The sequence below is a fragment of the Polypterus senegalus genome, chromosome 18 (assembly GCF_016835505.1).
Source record: "Polypterus senegalus isolate Bchr_013 chromosome 18, ASM1683550v1, whole genome shotgun sequence".
NCBI lineage: Eukaryota > Metazoa > Chordata > Cladistia > Polypteriformes > Polypteridae > Polypterus > Polypterus senegalus.
The window spans coordinates 6,234,183-6,253,717 of NC_053171.1; the positions used below are offsets into that span (position 1 = coordinate 6,234,183).

Sequence of the window (19,535 nt, forward strand, 5' to 3'; positions counted from 1 at the left end):
CACTGGTTCAGCCATCTGTCTCGGTAGCTTGCTTGCTGAATAGTTTGCCTGTTTTCGGGTTTACGTGTAATCTGGAAAGCAATTTTATGAACACAGGAGAGGTGTATTCTCAAAGTGCTTCTTTCCATGAATGAGCCCCAGCCCACAGACAGGCCCTGTTCACCTGTGAAGTGTGTGTCTCTCCCCCCCTCCCCCAGGTCCAGTCCCAGTGGTGCTATGGTATATTCCAGCCCCATTAATATATAAAGAGCACAATAATCAGAGCAAAGTTTCCAATAACGTGTAGAAATATGTAATAATAATGTGTTGTTTGTCAGAGCTGAACTTCAGACCATTCAGATATGGATGACAGTAACAGGAACATTGCCAGATTTTAGTTGTGTTCATTTCCCCCCTGGAAGTGCTAGCAGAAGAGATTCCAAGGACACCCGGAGTACTTCCGGGTGCTCATGCGGCACTTCTGCCACACCAGGAAGTGTCACCGTAAAATCATCAAAGAGCACCTGGAGTACATCCAGGCGATTATAAAGAGGCCGCCTCCTCCAAGTGAGAGAGCCGAGTCGGGGAGGAAGAAGGCAACGCTCGGGAGGAGAGGTGGAAAGTTGGCAGGAGACGTCCAGAAGGAAAAGGACGGAAGGAAAGTGTTTGGTGCAGGGGGCACTGTGTTGTGTGGTTGACTTTTATAAATAAAGAGTGTGGTTTTTAGAACATTGTGTCCGTGTCTGTCTGTACCGAGGCTAATCTACCACTATATATCTATACTAATAAAAGACAAAGCCCTCACTGACTCACTCGCTGATCACTAATTCTCCAACTTCCCGTGTAGGTAGAAGGCTGAAATTTGGCAGGCTCATTCCTTACAGCTTACTTGCAAAAGTTAAGCAGGTTTCATTTTGAAATTCTACATGTAACGGTCATAACGGTTGATAACGTTTGACAACGTCCGCCATGCTGAACTTTCTTATTTATGGCCCCATCTTCACAAAATTTGGTAGGCGGCTTCCCTGCGTTAACCGAAACCGATGTATGTACTTATTTCGATGGTATGTCGCCACTGTTGGCCGCTATATTGAACTTTCCAACATCACTAATTTTCCAACTTCCTGTGTAGGTAGAAGGCTGACCCCATCTTCACGAAATTTGGTAGGTGGCTTCCCTGCGCTAACCAAAACCAATGTACGTACTTATTTTGGTGGTATGACGCCACTGTCAGCGCCATATTGAACTTTCCAACGTCACTAATTCTCCAACTTCCCGTGTAGGTAGAAGGCTGAAATTTGGCAGGCTCATTCCTTACAGCTTACTTACAAAAGTTAAGCAGGTTTCATTTCGAAATTCTACGCGTAACAGTCATAACGGTCAACAACGTCCGCCATGTTGAAATTTCTTATTCATGGCCCCAACTTCACGAAATTTGGTAGGCGGCTTCCCTGCGCTAACCGAAACCAATGTAGGTACTTATTTCGGTGGTATGACGCCACTGTCGGACGCCATATTGAACTTTCCAACGGTCTTTGTTACTTATGGGCCCATCTTCAAGAAATTTGGTACGTGGGTTCCCAACGCTAACTGAATCCTACTTACGTACATATATAAGTCCATAGCCTGCAGCTCGGTCACCATGTGAGGCGGCGTTGGGTCCCCCATCCCAACGCCTCCCACGTTGTTGGCTGCCTGCCTATATAAGGCCGTCCGTCGCTCCAGTCTCTTCATTCCCTTCCTTGCTTCGCCACGGGATTCACGTCTCCCTGCTGATAACTACAGCCTTTTTATTTAATCCACGGCTTCTCCGCTGTTTTATTGTTCGTTTATTACAATTATAGTTATTGTGTAGGTATTTTAAGCCTTACTTAACATTGTTCAGGTACCCATTTCCTTTATTGTTCCAACCGTACCCCCATTACCATGTAAATCGAGGTGATCACCATCGATCAAAGAACTGTCAATTAACGAGTGGTTTCTATGCCCAGAGATGGCACCTGCCTTTTCCATTCTCTGTGTTACATATTGCACGGCCATATCAGGCTCACTCTTGATATGCGGATGAACATTGTGTCTTATGTATTGAATGACTGTGACAGGTTCAAGGTGTGGACTGATGATGGTACAGGAGATAATTATACTACACAGGAGCAGTAGAAGAGTCAAATGCTTAAGCCCTTCACCTATGGATCTGCATGTGAGTTGATGGCTGCCGCTGAATTGTTCGGTTGTCGCTTTCAAGTGTACCAAAATGGCCAAATATTTTACACCTTTGGACAACCGCCAATGCCTCTTAAACATCTTAGATTCACAGGTGACGATTTCAGTAGTGGACACTTTGATGTTTATGAATGTTTAAACTCTCAAAAGCTGGATGCGAAGTTATCGATGAAACCGGTTGTATGCTTACAACGCTTGACAGATGCTGAATGTCACTTCAACACAAGTCCTACAAATACTGTCGTAATTGAAACAAATCATGAAACTCAAACTGATTATGACGGCAGCAATCCAAGCTGTGAGATTTGAGACAAGATTACTGTTCACATGGCCAACTGTACGTTACATGCTCAAGAGTAAGCTCAGCGCACAGCTTGGTCATATTACAACCGGAGGGCCGAACTCACAATGTGGTATACAAAGAGATCCTTAACAAATAATTATTGGTATATTTTCCTCAGTTTAAAAAGGTTTAATTTTCTTCTTAATAAAAACTTTAAGGCAGTACTTAGCCGCTGCGAAGCATATATATATGTATATATCTCATATATACCTGTGTGTATATATCTCATATATATATATATATATATATATATATATATATATATATATATACATATATATATATATATACATACATATATACACACATACATATACATACATACATACATACATACATATACATATATATACATATATATATATATATATATATATATATATATATATATATATATATATATATATATATATATACACACGTAAAATTATACACACCCCCTGTGGGAAGCTGCAAGTTGTATTCTGATGGCAGCGTAAGTAGGGCATAATCCTGGAGGGCTGCCAGCCAGAGCTTACTAAGAGTTGCAATGTCTGCTTGCACCAGGCTAAACAGACCGTCAACAGACTGATTACTGTGTTCTTCAGATCCACTGGACGCTTTCAGAAGTTGTTTCTTGGGGCTCTCCATCAATGTTTGGCTATTAACTGCCACTGTGTAGACCTGAAAAAAAAATAAAAAGATGAAATGTAAGCCCTCACAAAAAACATTGTGGATATATAAGAGAAGGAAGAAGAGACAACTCCTGTACCTCAGCCCAAGCCTTGAGCACAGCAAGAGCCTCCATGGTGAATGCACTCTCATTGTACAGCTGATTCTGCACATCCTTGCCACTCTGCACATTAGCTAGTGAAGACACCAGGAGCTGATGTACTCTCCGCAAGTCGCTAAGGTCACTTACAACTCCACTAGCAATCCAGGCACTGCAAACCTACAAGTTACAAGCAGTACACTTTAGTGCGGAGTTAAACCGCAGAACTGGCATAACTGCTGCAGCAAAAGAAAAGGGAGCAGAAAATATGAGAACACACTTTATAGGCACTCATTTTTCCTGCTTTCCATACATTTAGTAATAATAATAATACATTTTATGCATACACTACATTTATCATTTCAAACATTTGCTTAAAAGTCAGCCTTTACGATTCATGGGCTTCTAATTCCTAGATGTGTCATCTATACTTAAATGGAAATTATATGAATTTTGCAACTTACTCTGGAAAACCAGACAATGCTATAGCCCTGCTATGTAAATGGACTGCAAATCCCAGCAACCCCGGAAGTACTGAGCTATTTGGCAGCTTCGGCAGCTGCTGGGTGAAAGATGAGGGTGCTAGTCTTAAAAGTGAGTCATAACAAGCTGGCAGAATCGCAATCGGAGGCGTTTTTTTCTTTCAGTGCTTCACTGCACAATCAGATTATAATTTTTACTGGATTTATGTTCTTGTGCTGTGCTCGCTTGTTTGTGTGACTTCATCAGGGTTGGAAAACATCCAAATTTGTACACATCCTCACATAAATTGGCATCCTGGTAGGACAAAACACAAGTTTCAGGAGGCGGCTCACAGGGGATTCAATTTCATAACTACACCATTATCATCATCACCTGCATCTGTGAAACTGGACTGTGTGTCCTGAGGGTTTTGTTGGATTTCTTTTGCATCTGTAATATTAAGCATTTCTGTTGCTTACGTCCATAAATACACACACAACTTTATTATAATAAGTTACACTTCACTAAATTATGTACTTTGTCTGGGGGATGCCACACATCTTTGTCTTGGCAGCCATGATTTGATTTGATTGCCCAGAGATCATTCAATCTCACGTTTCTCACATCTTATTTAATGCAGTAAACCTAGAACTGATCATGTGTCCAAAATGTATTTGCAGATTTTTGCATCCTGTGCCCCTCAACTCAGCAAGGGACCACCAGGGATTACTGTGCTCTTGTATGCACCTCCAGATACAAATACAACTGTTTATAATCTTATCATCCATGATGTTGCTCGGTACAGTTCCATTGAAAGAGGTGGCAATAGGGTACACACGAGTTTTAGCCAGTCACAGTTCGGTGGATTTGAAATGCATACTTAGCTAAAGGTTACAGGATAAAAGACCTCTGCTGACCAAGTTACCTGAGCCACCTACCAAAACAGCTAGAACGCACACACAATTTTCTTACCTCACACGCTTTTGCTGTGACATCTGGCGGCGTGTCGGGTGTAAACGCTGGACGTAAAGCAGCCCCAACCTGCAGAATTCAGGTAAAAAAAAAAAAAAAAAAAAAAGAAATAGTTTACTGGTGGCAGGGTCCACTGTTACAAATTGATTAGCAGGTGGGCAGTGAGGGCAATCATGTAGTTTCTGCTAATTTTGAATCCAACCGCCAAACAGAATCACTTCTATTCACCAATACGTAAGTAACTCTGGTGCTGCTTCTAACAGAACACAACATCCCATACAAATCACATACAGGGGGTCCTCGCGTTACGACGTCCCGACATATGACGTTTCGAGTTTATAATGCTCACTTCCATAAAAATGTACAAAAACGGAGACGTGAGTGTTTCGGCTTATGGCGTTCGCGTCGTACTTACAGACTACTAGTTTGGCAGCACGCAGCACAACTGCTCCGTGTGTGTTGCTTTGTTTGGCGACTTTCTGGCCTTTATCATTGCTCCTAAACGAATGACAGAGTCTTCAGATGGAGGTGCTTCGAAGAAGAGGAAAGCCATCACGATGGAAGTGAAATCAGACATTGTTAAGAGATCAGAAGGAATAAAGGTAAGAATTTTTTTTTTTTTTTACATATTCCTTTTGTCATTTTTTCTGTTACTACACTATATTTATGTCCTTTTCTTTTTTTCTGTGGCTTAGTTGTGTTTTTATGTTCTAGATCATGATTTTACAAATGTGTTAGGATAGGTAAGTGACTTAGTCTAGGGTGTGTTTCGACTTCAGATTACATCACTGTTGTAGAAACGGAGCTGAGTCGTAACCCGTACATGACATCAGTTAAATGACATACATCTTAACACTAGAATTACCAGAGCCTACGAAAAAACTTGCAGATCCGTCCCACCTTAAATCGCTTTGCACCTCATTGGCAAGAATTGGTTTCTAATTAAGCAACTGGGTTGGAATGAAAACCTGTAGCCACTGCGGCTCTCCAGGACTGACACTGCCCACCCCTGTTTTAGACCATTTCAACGACACGGATTATGAAGATGATGTCATTTTTGATCCTTTACTAGCAGATCTACTGTAGCTCTGTATGGACTGTTCAGGAAAGGATAAAAAAACAACTGATCCCAGATGAAGTAGTCTGCTTCTGCCAAGGCTCATAAATGAGTACAGGAGTGCAAAGTCTCAATCCACGCGAGATGTCTGCTTCACTTCCCGTGTTAACAGGTAAGGGGTTCTGCCCTGTAACCACAGCATAGCATTTTCTTTATTTACTTTCTCCAGTTACAAAGAACACGAAAGTCACCGGGCTCTGCCATTCAAGTGTGTGACAACAGTGAGTCAGTCATTACCAGGCCTCTGCTTTTCTTACACTGTTATGTTAGTGAATGCACAGGTTTCACCCAAATGACAGTTAACCACTTTACAAAAAAAAATGATTTACTAGGGTGTTCCACCCACAATGATCAGTCGCAGATGATATTTAAGCGTGCACTTCTGGCACCAACAGTCGATTTTCTTTGCTGCTACTCCAAGTTCACCTCATTGCAACCTGCTGAATGTTTGGAATGCCCAATGTCAGTTTCAGGGATTGTCACAGATGATAATGTGATCTCATGCTACGGATCAGGCAAATCTCACGCATGTTGCTTATAAGTCTCTCTAGGAAAGGTTGACAGGTCATTCCCATGAAGGTGAAATTTGAAGTGATAAAGCATCAGAAGCCTTTTCAAACCGTGATTAATGAAAGTGTCATGCTATTGTTTCTTGTGATGATGTGTTTTAATTAAACTAATTCTGTCAATTTTCAAATATGTTGGCAAAAATGAATGTTTTAAAGACTAGGGGACACTTAATGACGATTACGCAATTATGGTAATACAATTTTGATTGTATATTTTGTGTTTTATATAAAAGGATTAGCTTTCAAAGTGGTGGAAACCTATAAATAAATACTGCTATCATTTAGGGCAGGGGTGTCCAACTCCAGTCCTGGAGGGCCGCAGTGGCTGCAGGTTTTCATTCTGACCCTTTTCCTAATCAGTGACCAGTTTTCACTGCCGATTCACTCCTTTTCCCTTTATTTTAATAGCCCTGTTTTTAAGGATTCAGTCCTCTGAATTGATTTGTTACTTCATTAAATGCCAGTCAAACAGAAATGTGATGTGAAACAAGCCAACAGATGACCAGCTAAACTGGGTCTTTAAACTCCAACCAATTTCACTCCAACCAGTTCCTTAATGAGAAGCCAAGTCCTGCTGCTAATTAAAGCTGTTATTGAATATCCAGACTTGTTGCTGCTCTCATTTTGCCAGAGCAGACTGTTGATTTTCTGCTTTTTCTAAGACCACCATCAAGATGTTTTGGTGACCTGAGCAGACCAACATGACCAAGACCTTCACCTCTCTTTATTTTCAGGTTATCTGGTCACATGGTGGCTTGTTTTGTGTCTCATTATTATTTGGCTGTTCATTAAGGAAAAAGAAACAACTAAGGGGTCTTAGTCAGGTCAATTAAAACGAAGACAGAATAAGATAATCAGCAGGAATAACGGCTCACTAATGAAGATGGTTAAAATGAAAACCTGCAGCCACTGTGGCCCAACAGGAATGGAGTTGGACACCCCTGATTTAGGGTATTCACTCTGTAATGGTTGTCTGGAAAATGTGTGTCTCTCTCTGAGTCTGTACCTTTCCCCAATCCTGTTATTAGTGAAATGGCTGCATTTGTAAGGCCGGCCAATTGTACACTTTGAGGGGAGCACCAGGCTTGAAGGGCCAACAGACTGTAGGGGGAGGAGCCAACAGTATGCAAATGGGTGGCGGGAAAAACAGAGAGGAGAAGCGCAGAGCCAAGAGAGAAGTGGACACCATCACAGGAAATGGCAAGAGGGAAAGGATTGACACCACCTGGAAAACGTCAGGTGAACCCGGGTTCAGTTCAAGACGAATTATTTTGACTTTCTTGTGAAGGTATTCGGGAGAGGACCTGACGGGCCAGCACAAGGAACTGTTGATCTGTACGTTTTGGCGTCTCAATCCCCACTGCAGACTGAGATAGTCATTCCGTAAAGAGAATATTTAAAAGGACTACGAATATGTTATTATTTTTGCTCAAATTTCTATATTAGTAGCATATGTGCTTAAAATGTTTGGTACCGTGATTTGTGATGGGTGGGAAGTGCTGCAGTGCGATATTATGTATACAAGGGTTTTTTGTTACAGTACGTCTGTGTATCTTCGTCCAATAATCATTTTTAACTTAACCACTGGGGTCTCTGTACTTAGGGTGGCGTAGTAGCAAAGTAGTGTTGGTCACTTGTGCCCCGGGTTATTTTTTTTCTTTTTCCTTTGCTGCCACTCTAGGAGGGCAGCGCATATTACAATCGTGCCAGTTCTAAAAGCGATGCAACTTAAATAAAGTGTATCCAATCAGATAACCTGAGAAAGAGGGGGGAACCAAAAACAACAAGAATTTCTTTCTGCAGGCTAGAGGGGTGTTCATTCTGATGTTTGCCGCAAGGTGTGTGTACCTGACTGCTCTGTGCATCGTTTGGTCAAGCGACATCCTTGAAGTGCTCGAGCGAATGCCGCAAAAACGACCCGAATTGTGGCTTCTGCATCACGACAACGCTCCCAACCCACAAAGCTTTGAGTGTGCGTCAGTTTCTCATGAAAAAGCAGGATGACACAACAGTTTCCCACCACCCCCCCGGACTTTGCATCCTGCGATTTTTTCATATTTCTAAGAATGAAGAGTTTTCAGTATGTAGAGGAGGTCAAGAAGCAAACGACAGAGGCACTGAAGGCGATCACTTTGCAAGAGTTTTAGAGCAGTGCGCAACAATGGAAAATGCGGTGGGACAAGTGTATTATGTCTCGGGGGATTGCATTTTGGAAATGTGCGGAGAAATTTATGATTTTTTTTAATTCTCATTATTTTTGGGTCCCCCCCATATTTCTCAGAATGTGCTCTACTCATTAAAAATGTACAAACCACCAAACCTCAACAGTGGACATTAGCACCTAAATCTGCAAATGACTCGCATTCTTTATTTGACAAAAATTGGCACACAACCAGACACTTGGAGACATATGGAGGCTGGAAATTCATGAATTTATTTTAAACATTTTCAAACATTTGTATTAGTGGAAGGTGGAGGGCTGCTCTCTTTCACTAAGGGGTTCAGTGTTTGTGTCCTGGGTCCACCCTGCGTGGAGTTTGAATGTTCTCACAGTGTCTGCGTGGGTTTCCTCCCACAGTCCAAAGACGCGCAGGTTAGGTGAACTGACAATTCAAACTTGGCCTTAGCGTGTGGTTGGTGTTTGTGTGGGTGTGTGTTTGCCCTGTGATGGACTGGCGCCCTGCCCAGGGATTGGTCCTGCCCTGAACTCTATGCTAGCATGGACACACTCCAGCCTCTCCATGACCCTGGTCTGGATTAGGCGGGTTAGAAAATGGCACGACATTAGTTGAAGTTAAGGGAACAGAGCAAGTCTGGGGTTTAAAGCCTGATGACTAATGTCTTTGGTGGCAAAACTGAGAAGCAATTCAGAAAACAGTATGTGACAGCATACTCTGTGAGTGATTGAGGGGCTTATGAAACAATGGACAAGCACATCATGAAAGAAATAAAACATCCTTACATTGGCCTGAAACTGTTCTAGAATGACATGTCCTGGAAATTCTGGCTCAGGCACAGCTGCAAATTTTCTGATAATAACCAGGAGAGTTTGAAGACCCGAGAGACGAAGTTGGTCACTATGGTCGGTTGCAGCCATGAAAGCCATGCGGATTAAATCTGCCAAGTGCAGCACAAGGAAATCACCTAAGAGAAGAAAAATACTAACCGTTAAGAAATATAGAGAACAATATCAATAACACTTTCTTTTTTTTGTCACATTTCATTACTGCAATATTTTTCAACTCAACAAGAGAGAGGGAGAAGTTGGGAGAATGTGCCGATAGTGCGTCGCTGCACCCACCACATGACAAAGCACCTGGATTGGGACCTGAGTGCAGCGGGTGACACCTCAGTCAGTGCGTGGAGTGCCAATCCTGACAACAACCCCCAAGTTTTCCCTGTAAGTTGGAGGAGCTGCTCGCAGGACTCACATCCAGGACTAAGCAATTGTAGGATAAGGGCCCAAGGAAGTAGAGTCACTTCTGGTGTTTACGGGATTCGAACCAACAACCTTCTGATTGCCAGCGCAGATCTGTGGCCTCAGAAGACACTTTATAACGATAGAGCACAAACTTACAGTAGAATAAAAAACAACTCTACTAAAGCAACTGTAACAAGAAAGTTCTGTGCAATCTTCCCTAAAGTGACAACACCAACAATGGTTTATCTCTTTGAAGCCATTACATTTTTAAATGCTTAATAATGGTATTAAATGCAACATATTAATGTATTTCTAGAATAGCTCTCTTTTTCAGTGTTGTGACATGACTAATTAACTTATCTCCACTAAATATCAAGTATTTGTCATCACCCTAAACTGACGTATACTGCTTTCTACAATCATGAACCTTCTCATTGGATGTTTAAACGTGCAAAACCTTTAAATATACATACATATACACACACACATATATATATATTTATACACACACATATACATATATATATACATATATATATATATATATACATATATATATATATATATATATATATATATATATATATATATATATATATATATATATATATATATATACATATATATATATATATATATATATATATATATATATATATATATATATATATATATATATATATACATATATATATATATATACACATATATATATATACATATATATATATATATATACACATACACATATATATATATACACACACACACACACACATATATACAGTGGGTAAAGAAACGAATCCCCCCCATTCAGAATATTCCCATTTTTTTTGCTTTACAGCCTTACATGTAAACACACAAACCAATATTTCTTCCAAGCTTTACTTACTCAATGCCACCTCTAACATCCAAGTGAAAGACATCACAGCTGCAGTTCAGAAGAATTATATAAAATCAAAAACAAGACCTACAGAGATTAATAAAGGACCCCCCTAAACTCCATCAGGTGTCAGTGCCCACCATTTCCATTGCGGTTACTGGCTTTCTTCTACCTGTGCTCAGTTGTAATGAGTGTGATCAGTGAAGCTTTTCCTGGTCCATTCATTCCCTTGCCTGGTAGTGCAGCTGACAGCAAACAACTGACTATGGCTGGCAGGCCACTTTCAAAAGATCTCAGGGATAGAGTTGTGGACAGACATAAGGCAGGAGATGGACACAAAAACATCTCAAAGGTTTCATCAATCCCAAGGAACTCAGTAAAGTCCATCATAAAGAAGGGTTTGGTACCACTAGGTCCCTTCAAACTGGATGGAAGAGCAAGGAGGAAACTGGGAAGAGAGGCTACCGAGAGCTCAATGGCCACTTTGAAGGAGTTACAGGATTTGATGGCAAAGAGTGGTCATTAATGGTATGCATGTGACGACAATTTCACAAGGGCTCCACCACTGTGGCTTGTTCAGGAGGGTGGCACTTCTCAAGAAAGGCCACATTAAGGCACCTTTGAGCTTTGCCAGAATGCACCTTGAAGATTCTGATGCCAAGTGGAAAACGGTCTTATGGTCAGATGAGACCAAAATCAAACTATTTGGCCTCAACACCAAACGGTCCACCAATGCAGCTCACTATCCACAACACACCATACCTACAGTAAAGTATGGAGGGGGCAGCATCCTGTTGTGGGGGGCCTGGAGCTCTCATTTGGGTAGAAGGAAAAATGGATGGGGCAAAATCCTGTCAAATTCTGCCAGGAAGGTGAAGATGGGCAGAATGTTCACCTTTCAACATGACAACGACCCAGAGCACACAGCAAAATGGACCACACGGTGGCTGAAGGAGAAAAAAAGTGAATGTCCTGGTGTGGCCAGTCAGAGCCCAGAACTAAATCACACTGAAAATCTGTGGAAAGATCTGAAGATAGCAGACCACCAACGCTCACCATCCAATGTGACCGAACTTGGAGAGTTAAATTGTAAAGAAGAGTTGGGGGGCAAATATTACACAATCTAGGTGTGTAAAGCTGACAGAGAAGAATCCCAACACACTCAAGGCTGGCATTAAAGCAAAAAGGGGGGGTCAACAAAATGACATTGACATGGGGGGGCTGATCCTTTATTAATCTCAGTAGATCTTGTTTTTGATTTTTTACAATTCTTCTGAACTGTAGCTGTGATGTCTTTCACTTGGATGTTAGAGGTGACACTGAATAAGTAAAACTGGGAAGAAATATTTTTGTATGTTTTTTCATTTAAGGCTGTAAAGCAAAAAAAAGGGAATATTTTGAAGTGGGGGAATCTCTTCTATGCCCACTGTACATATGTTGCAGTGCTGTTGCCCTTGTGTTATTTACAGTGGATTTATAAAGAATTCAGACCCTTTCTTTTTCTGTATACTTAACTGTGCTGCTGATTTAATTATAAACTAGCTGTGATACCAGTCTAAGATGGGTTGAAATCTAAGTGTTCTACGTATAACTCAGCATTAATGCCAGCAGAGCACCATCTATTGGAATGTATCTTGTAATGCATGTAATATAATAAAATGCACTGCATTGGTCATTCTAACAGATGGCACATCACTGCACTTGTGGTAATAAAATGTATTAAATGACAAATGCAATGCATATGTCAATGATATATGCCATTTGGAATGGGATTCATAAAAGCAGTGTTAATGTTTGTGATGTGCCATCTGTTGGAATGACAGAGACATAGCAACCAGACAGACACGTATACTTTTATTAAGGTGGATAGATTAATTTTCCACTTCTGCCTATCAATCTATCCTCAATAACCCATAATGACTAAGTGACAACTTGTTTTCAGAAAGGTTTGCACATTTAATAAAAATCAAAAACTGATCCCTCTCATTGCTAGAAGTATTCAGAGCCTTTGCTGTGGCCCTCCATCTTGTGCTAAGGTGCCTCCTGATTGCTGGAATTCTCCTCGAGAGTGCGACTGGAGTCCACCTGTGGCAGTCTGAATACCTATTTCAATTCAGTGATTCTGCACACAAGAACAGTGAACATTCCAGCACTCTTTCAGATACCACTACACATTCCCACACAATTATCCTGCAACAATTTTATTTTAAAAGGAAAAACAAGGTAACTCACTAGAGGGGTCATGGAGTCTCTTTTCTTGAGCAAGAGCCATGCTGAAATGAGCCTCGTCTTCTTTCTCACACTGGCCGATGATGCAGCAGACACACTGGGCTGCAAAGACACGAGTAGACCAGCAGGGGTTGGTAAACGGACTGGATTTCTCAGGCTTAGAGGTAAAAACTGACGCATCATCCACACGATCTCCATCTTCTTCCTCCTGGGTTGTTTCTATAGGAGCAGCAGCTGCAAAATCTAAACATCAAAAAAAAGCAAAATGTTAATACCTACTTCTTTGATTATAAGCATATTTATATTAAAATGCAACTTCAATACAGAATCATAATTTGATACTTTGAGAAAGGCCATTGACATAAATCAGCACCGCAAGGCAGAGGGAAATGGAACGCAATGTCGCAAAGTGGACTACAAAAGCAGCCATTACAAGGGACTAACCCACTGGATAAGTTTGGTAAGAGATCCAGATGTGCTATTTGCCAGTGTACATTTCATTGGGCTAAAGACTGTCCTCATAAGAAAACTGAACAAGTGCGAATAACTGAAGATGCAAATGTAGAAGAGTGTAATGTCACATTGTTCATAAAGGCCTCCATGTCAGATGCGGAGATATTTATGACTGAATCATTGGGATCAGCGATTATTGACACGGCCTGTACTCGTACTGTGTGTGGGGAAAAATGGCTGGAAAACTATATTGACGGCCTCACTCAAGAACAAGTGAACCAACTGATGCAAACAGAAACTCCAAGTTGCAGACCATTTTGGTTTGGCAGTGGGAATCTGGTGTATTCCACAAGAAATGTGAAACTACCAGCTAAAATAGGACTGACAAAATGCAACATTGAAACCAAAGTTGTCAAGGTTGACATTCCACTTATGCTAAGTAAAACGTCACTGAAGAAGGCAGGAACCATTCTGGACATGAAAAAGGACAGTGCAGTGATGTTCAAACAATCCATTCCTCTTGAATTTACTAGTTCTGGACATTACTGTGTAGACATCAGAGACAAAGCAGCTAAAAAACCTCAAAGTGAAGAGGAGGTCCTTACAGTGACAGTAAATATGTCTACAGATGAGAAACGCAGAGTCCTTCTGAAGCTCCATAAGCAGTTTGGTCATGCAGCAGCAGACAGACTACAGAGACATATTCACAGTTCAGGAAATAAGGACAAAGAATGCTGTACTATTCTACAACAAATAGTAAATGAATGTGAAATATGCAAGAAGTATAAAAGGACAAAGCCAAAGCCTGCTGTGGGGTTACCTTTAGCTTCAGAGTATAACGAGACTGGGGCGGTGGATCTGCACGAGTTAGAGCCAGGTGTGTGGTATCTTCACATAATCGATCACTTTACACGGTTCAGCGTTGGAAACATTGTGACTACAAAGAAGTCATCTGAAATTGTAAACTCCTTCATTCACACTTGGTTTAGTGTTTATGGCGCCCCTCAGAGGCTGTACAGCGACAACAGAGGTGAATTCAATAGTGAAGAGATCAGAGACATGGCTGAGAACTTTAACATCGAGACAAGAACAGCAGCAGGATACAGCCGCTGGAGCAACGGACTACTCGAGAGACATTATCAGACACTGACTGAAATCATCCTGAAGGTCAAACGAGAGAATGGATGTGACTGCCCTTGATTGGGCCCTCATGGCTAAGAACAGTATGTTAAACGTTCATGACTACAGTCCGTATCAGTTGGTGTTTGGACGAAATCCTAATCTTCCTTCTGTGATAGTCGATAAACCACCTGCTTTAGAAGGCACTACTATGAGCGCTAGAGTGGGAGAACATATGTCTGCCTTACATGCTTCCAGGAAAGCATTCACAGAAGCCGAGTCTTCTGAGTGGATAAGAAGGGCAATACGTAAGCAGCTCAGGCCCAATGATGAAACGTATGTGACCGGAGACAAGGTATATTACAAAGAGGGGACTGTCCAGAGTGGAAGGGACCAGGGGTAGTTATTGGTCAGGATGGAGCTGTGGTGTTTATAAGACATGGGGGGATTCTTGTAAGAGTGCATCAATCCAGGCTCTGTAAGATAAACACGCAGGATCAGGAATCTAAGGATGAGCAAACTGTAAAAGACAACAGGCAGAAAAGAAAAAAAAAACAGCTTAAGCAATGTAGCAGTAAGCTCAGATAGTGAAGAAAATAGACAGCGAACAGGAAACAATCGGCGACAGCGAGGTAAATATAGGAGAAGTGGTTCATCCTAGTATGACACAAATGGAAACGGATCACATTGTTTGTGATAACCCTGCCTCTCCCACTGGTGTAAAGATTAAGAAGGGACAAATTGTGACCTTTATGAAGCAGGATGGTGGTGGTCTACAGAAAGAAAGGGTTTTAGGTAGAGCAGGCAAAGCTTCTGGAAAATACAAAAGCTGGTATAATTTGCAACATATTGAACCTGATGGAAGTGATGGGCAAAAGGAGTCAGTAGATTTATCATGTGTTGATAATCTTAACATTGAATCACCTGTTAAGGAGAGTGATGTGCTTATAACAAAAGACATTTCATTTGATGTGGCAATGTTTTTGAAGAAGCTGACGATGTAGGTCAAAAGTGTGTCTCTACCAGATGGGTCTGTAGTCTCAAAGAAAATCCTAATGGCATTGTGCCCAAGGCACGACTCGTAGCTAGAGGATTTGAAGAGCTTATTATTCACAAGCTGCAGAAAGATTCTCCAACGTGTGCTTCTGAGTCTCTTGGACTATTGTTAGCAGTAATCTGTCAAAACAAATGGCACGTCCATTCCATGGACATCAAATCTGCTTTCTTACAGGGCATGCAGTTGTCCAGAGAAATCCATATCCGGCCTCCTGCTGAAGCAGAAAAGAAAAATACTCTATGGAAACTCAACAAGTGTGTTTACGGCCTTGCTGATGCATCACAATCATGCTGAGTACAGGTGGTAAAATGTCCAAAGTAGATCCAGCAGTATTCTACTGGTTGGATGAGCAGTGTAAGGTTACTGGAGTACTTGCTTGTCATGTTGATGATTTTTCTTTGGGCAGGCTCACAAAACTTCTCAAAAGATGTGATTCCTACGCTTAAGTCTGCATTTCAGGTGGGGCGTGAGGAACATGAAAATTTCTGCTATGTGGGAATGGACTGTTACTTTTAATGGTGAAATTCATGTTCATCAGCATAGTTACATTGAAAACTTACAGCCAATTCCCCTACAAGCAGTGCGTGCCCTGCAGAGAGATGCCTCTGTTAATGAGACTGAAAAAGAGCAACTTGGGTCAAAAATTGGACAGATATTGTGGGTTGCAAAACAAACCAGACCAGACCTCATGTTTGATGTAAGCAGATGCCACAGTTCAGTCAATTCACGAGATAAATAAGGTCATTAGAAAGCTTAAATCTGAAAAAGTCACTCTCAGGTTTCAGCATTTGGGAAACAATGATGCTCTGAATCTGACAGTTTTCAGTGATGCCTCCCTAGGAAATCTTCCTGATGGGGGTACACAAGGGGGAATATTAATTGGTCTCATGGGAGAAGGAGGGAAGTTTTCTCCCCTCTTCTGGCAGTCTAAGAGAATTAGACGTGTGGTGAGGAGCACTCTGGCAGGGGAAACGTTAGCCCTGTCAGATGGAATAGATAATGCTATCTTTCTGGCGACCCTCTTTTCTGAGCTTACTACTGGAAATGCTGATCTGAATGATCACTCTCTGTTTGATGCTCTTAAGACAACAAAACAGGTCACTGAGAAATGACTTAGACTGGAAATAAGCAGTATAAAGGAGCTCATACAGAGTAAAAAAAGAAAGAAGGTTCTCTGGTTGGACACAAAAACTCAACTTGCTGATTGTCTTACAAAAAGGGGAGCATCTGCTCTCATGTTATTAAAAGTACTCAGCGATGGGCTATGGTGCTACTGAAATCTTATCTAAAACTGTCTTACCAAAACGTTTAATAAAAAATAAAGGGGCTACATTCCAAGCCAATGCACTTTCAATTGCATATGTAACTACTGTTTTGTTGTGTTTGCTGTGGCCTTTATTGTTCTGCTATGGTAACCAAGGACTTTGTTACATATGTTTCCCCCTTTATTCTTTTTGTTGAAAAAAAAATTATATGGGAGATTGTTAATATACAACATCTCACCTGCACTATTTAACCCAGCGTATGTGCCTCTTGGGAGAAGGGGGGCGGAGGTTATGCGAGGGGCTGGTGGGTGTTCGGGGGCGAGCTGCTGAGCGCCTCTAATAAATGTTATCAACAATTAAACATCGTGTTTATTTCAGTTTAACAACCCTAAGTTTGGAACTCTGTGAGTGCAATAATATATTTGTACATTTGTGTATGTGTATATTATACATATATATAATTATAATGTGTGTGTATTTATTGTTTTCCTATGTCCCTCAGCCGTTAGTACAAATTGCCACAACTTAGTTGACCATAAATCAGCTCATGACTGTCAATGGTTAAGTGTCATATCTGGCTGTAGAGTCACAGGCGATGAGTGAGTACGGCTTTCAAACAGCAGCCTTGTGGAGCTCCAGTGCTCATCATTACCTTAAACATAAGTAAGGCTTTGTACAAACCCATATCTTAAACCAAACACTAAACTATGTACATAGCTAACAATCAAACTTGTTCATAATCTGGTGAAAGTATGTGGAAAAACTGATGGGGCTAAATTGTATAATTATTAACACCCAGCTGCTTTGTTAAGTAAACATGACTCATTCATTTAAAATTTGCCATTTCCAGTTTTCAGCATAGCTGCCATTGGAACATTGCTTATTGGAGTGACAGGACTTGAGGCCCAGGGTATCATAGCAGGTTTGCATATCTCACTGATATTGTAACCTGAATTAAAACAGCAGCATCTCCAGCTCAACTAGGCAAAGACGGACCTTCTTGCTATCCAAGCTCATCCGTCTATTCAGCACCCCATTTCTGTTCAGCTTGACTCATTGTTCCTAACACCCGTTGAGTTGGTACGCGGCTTTAGGCTGTTGATCAATGACCAGTTGTCCTTCACTGGCCATGTTGCTAGGGTCTCTCAGTCTTGCAGATCAACTATGTACAATATATTCAAAGATCAGATCATGTCTGATGGATTATGCAGCACATCGTCTGGTACACACTTGGTCTTGAGACATCTCTGCTGGCAGGAGTAGCATCATGTGTCACTAAGCTGCTGCATATGATGCAAAATGCTGCGGCTTGTTTGATATTCAACCAGCCAAGGCAGGCACATGTCACTCCTCTTTTCATGTAGTGGCGTGTATTAAGCTCAAATCCTCGATGCTAACCTACAGAGTAGTCAACAAGTCAGTACCAATGCATATATGGAGACACTTCTTCGTTCCTAAGCTCCTTCTCAGCTACTCAGATCTGCAGATGATCATCATTTGGTGATGCCACCTCTACGTGGCAACAAATCTCAGTCTAGACTCTTTCCCTGTGTAGCTCTTATCTGTAGGAAGGAGCTGCCCACCTCCATTTGAAACAATTTGTTTAGGAAGATTTTTGAAAACCTATTGCTAAGTGAATTTCTCTCTGACTGATATTTGAGGTTACTGTAGGGTTTAAAATCTAGCAATTGCAACTTGTTTGTACAGGGTCAGCCAAAATGAATTACCCCATTCCTCAAGGTCACTGCGCGAGGTAGAGGCAGCCGAGTGGGCTGGGCTGGAGGTCCTTTGATAGGTGATCACTTGTAGTTTTCAGTCAGCCACATGCCTTGGTCTGTTGCACACCACCATGCTTTCGCCATCGAAGTGTTCTTCAAAAGCAACGAATCCATCATCACTACGCAACGCGCCTTCTGAACGCACTTCAGCATTCCTACTTACGGTGACATCCCAAATCGGAAAACAATTCTAAATTTAGACAGACAGGTACAACTTTGAACAGAAAATTTCCAGGCCACCCTCGGACTGTACAAATGTCTGAAAACATCCAAGCTGTAAGGGCATCCATTTTGCAGTCTCCTAGACGTTCAGCATGCTTGTGCCTCAGGCATTTCCAACACGTCTTGGATTTTGCACGAGGACCTTCATTTCTGTCTATACACAATAATGGCACTGAGAGAGACTGGGAGAGCCGTAGAGAGTCGTGCGCCAACATTCTGACAACCGTTGATCGAGATGCCATTGTCACGTGCAGTGACGCGGCACATTTCCATTTGAATGGTTGTGTAAATAAGCAAAACTTTCACTATTGGGCTGAAACCAACCCTCATGAACTTCAGAGACCCCCACAAACTGAGCATGTTACAGTTTGGCATGTCGTTGCAGAATTTGGCATTGTAGGCCCTTACTTTATTGAGGAAGGGGGAGCAACAGTCACCGTCACTTCAGAATGTTACACTGAAACGCTAGAGGACTTTTTGTGACCTCAACTGGAAGAAATGGACGTGGAGGACGCCTGGTGTCAACAGGATGGAGCAACAGCTCATACAGCCTACGCGGAGATCCATGCAAGTTTTGTGGGAGATGTTTCCAGGGAAGCTGATCTCCCTGAGTGGCGATGTTGGGTGGCCTTCACGTTCCCCTGATCTTGCTCCAAGAGATTTCTTCTCAAGTCAAAAGTATACACACACCA

The 19,535-nt window shown here is 41.6% G+C and overlaps 1 protein-coding gene across 3 annotated transcripts in view; it reads right to left on the reverse strand.

Annotated features, from left to right (window-relative positions):
* Positions 1 to 19,535, reverse strand: part of heatr5a (HEAT repeat containing 5a) — a 157,686-nt gene that overhangs the window by 21,119 nt on the left and 117,032 nt on the right. For all 3 annotated transcript variants that reach the window (XM_039742071.1, XM_039742072.1, XM_039742070.1), the window contains 5 exons: positions 12,953 to 13,192; positions 9,379 to 9,560; positions 4,731 to 4,799; positions 3,297 to 3,476; positions 2,983 to 3,208 (listed from right to left, as the gene is read on the reverse strand). In XM_039742071.1, the coding sequence (XP_039598005.1) occupies positions 2,983 to 3,208; positions 3,297 to 3,476; positions 4,731 to 4,799; positions 9,379 to 9,560; positions 12,953 to 13,192 (897 nt within the window). The remainder of the gene's footprint in view (positions 1 to 2,982; positions 3,209 to 3,296; positions 3,477 to 4,730; positions 4,800 to 9,378; positions 9,561 to 12,952; positions 13,193 to 19,535) is intronic.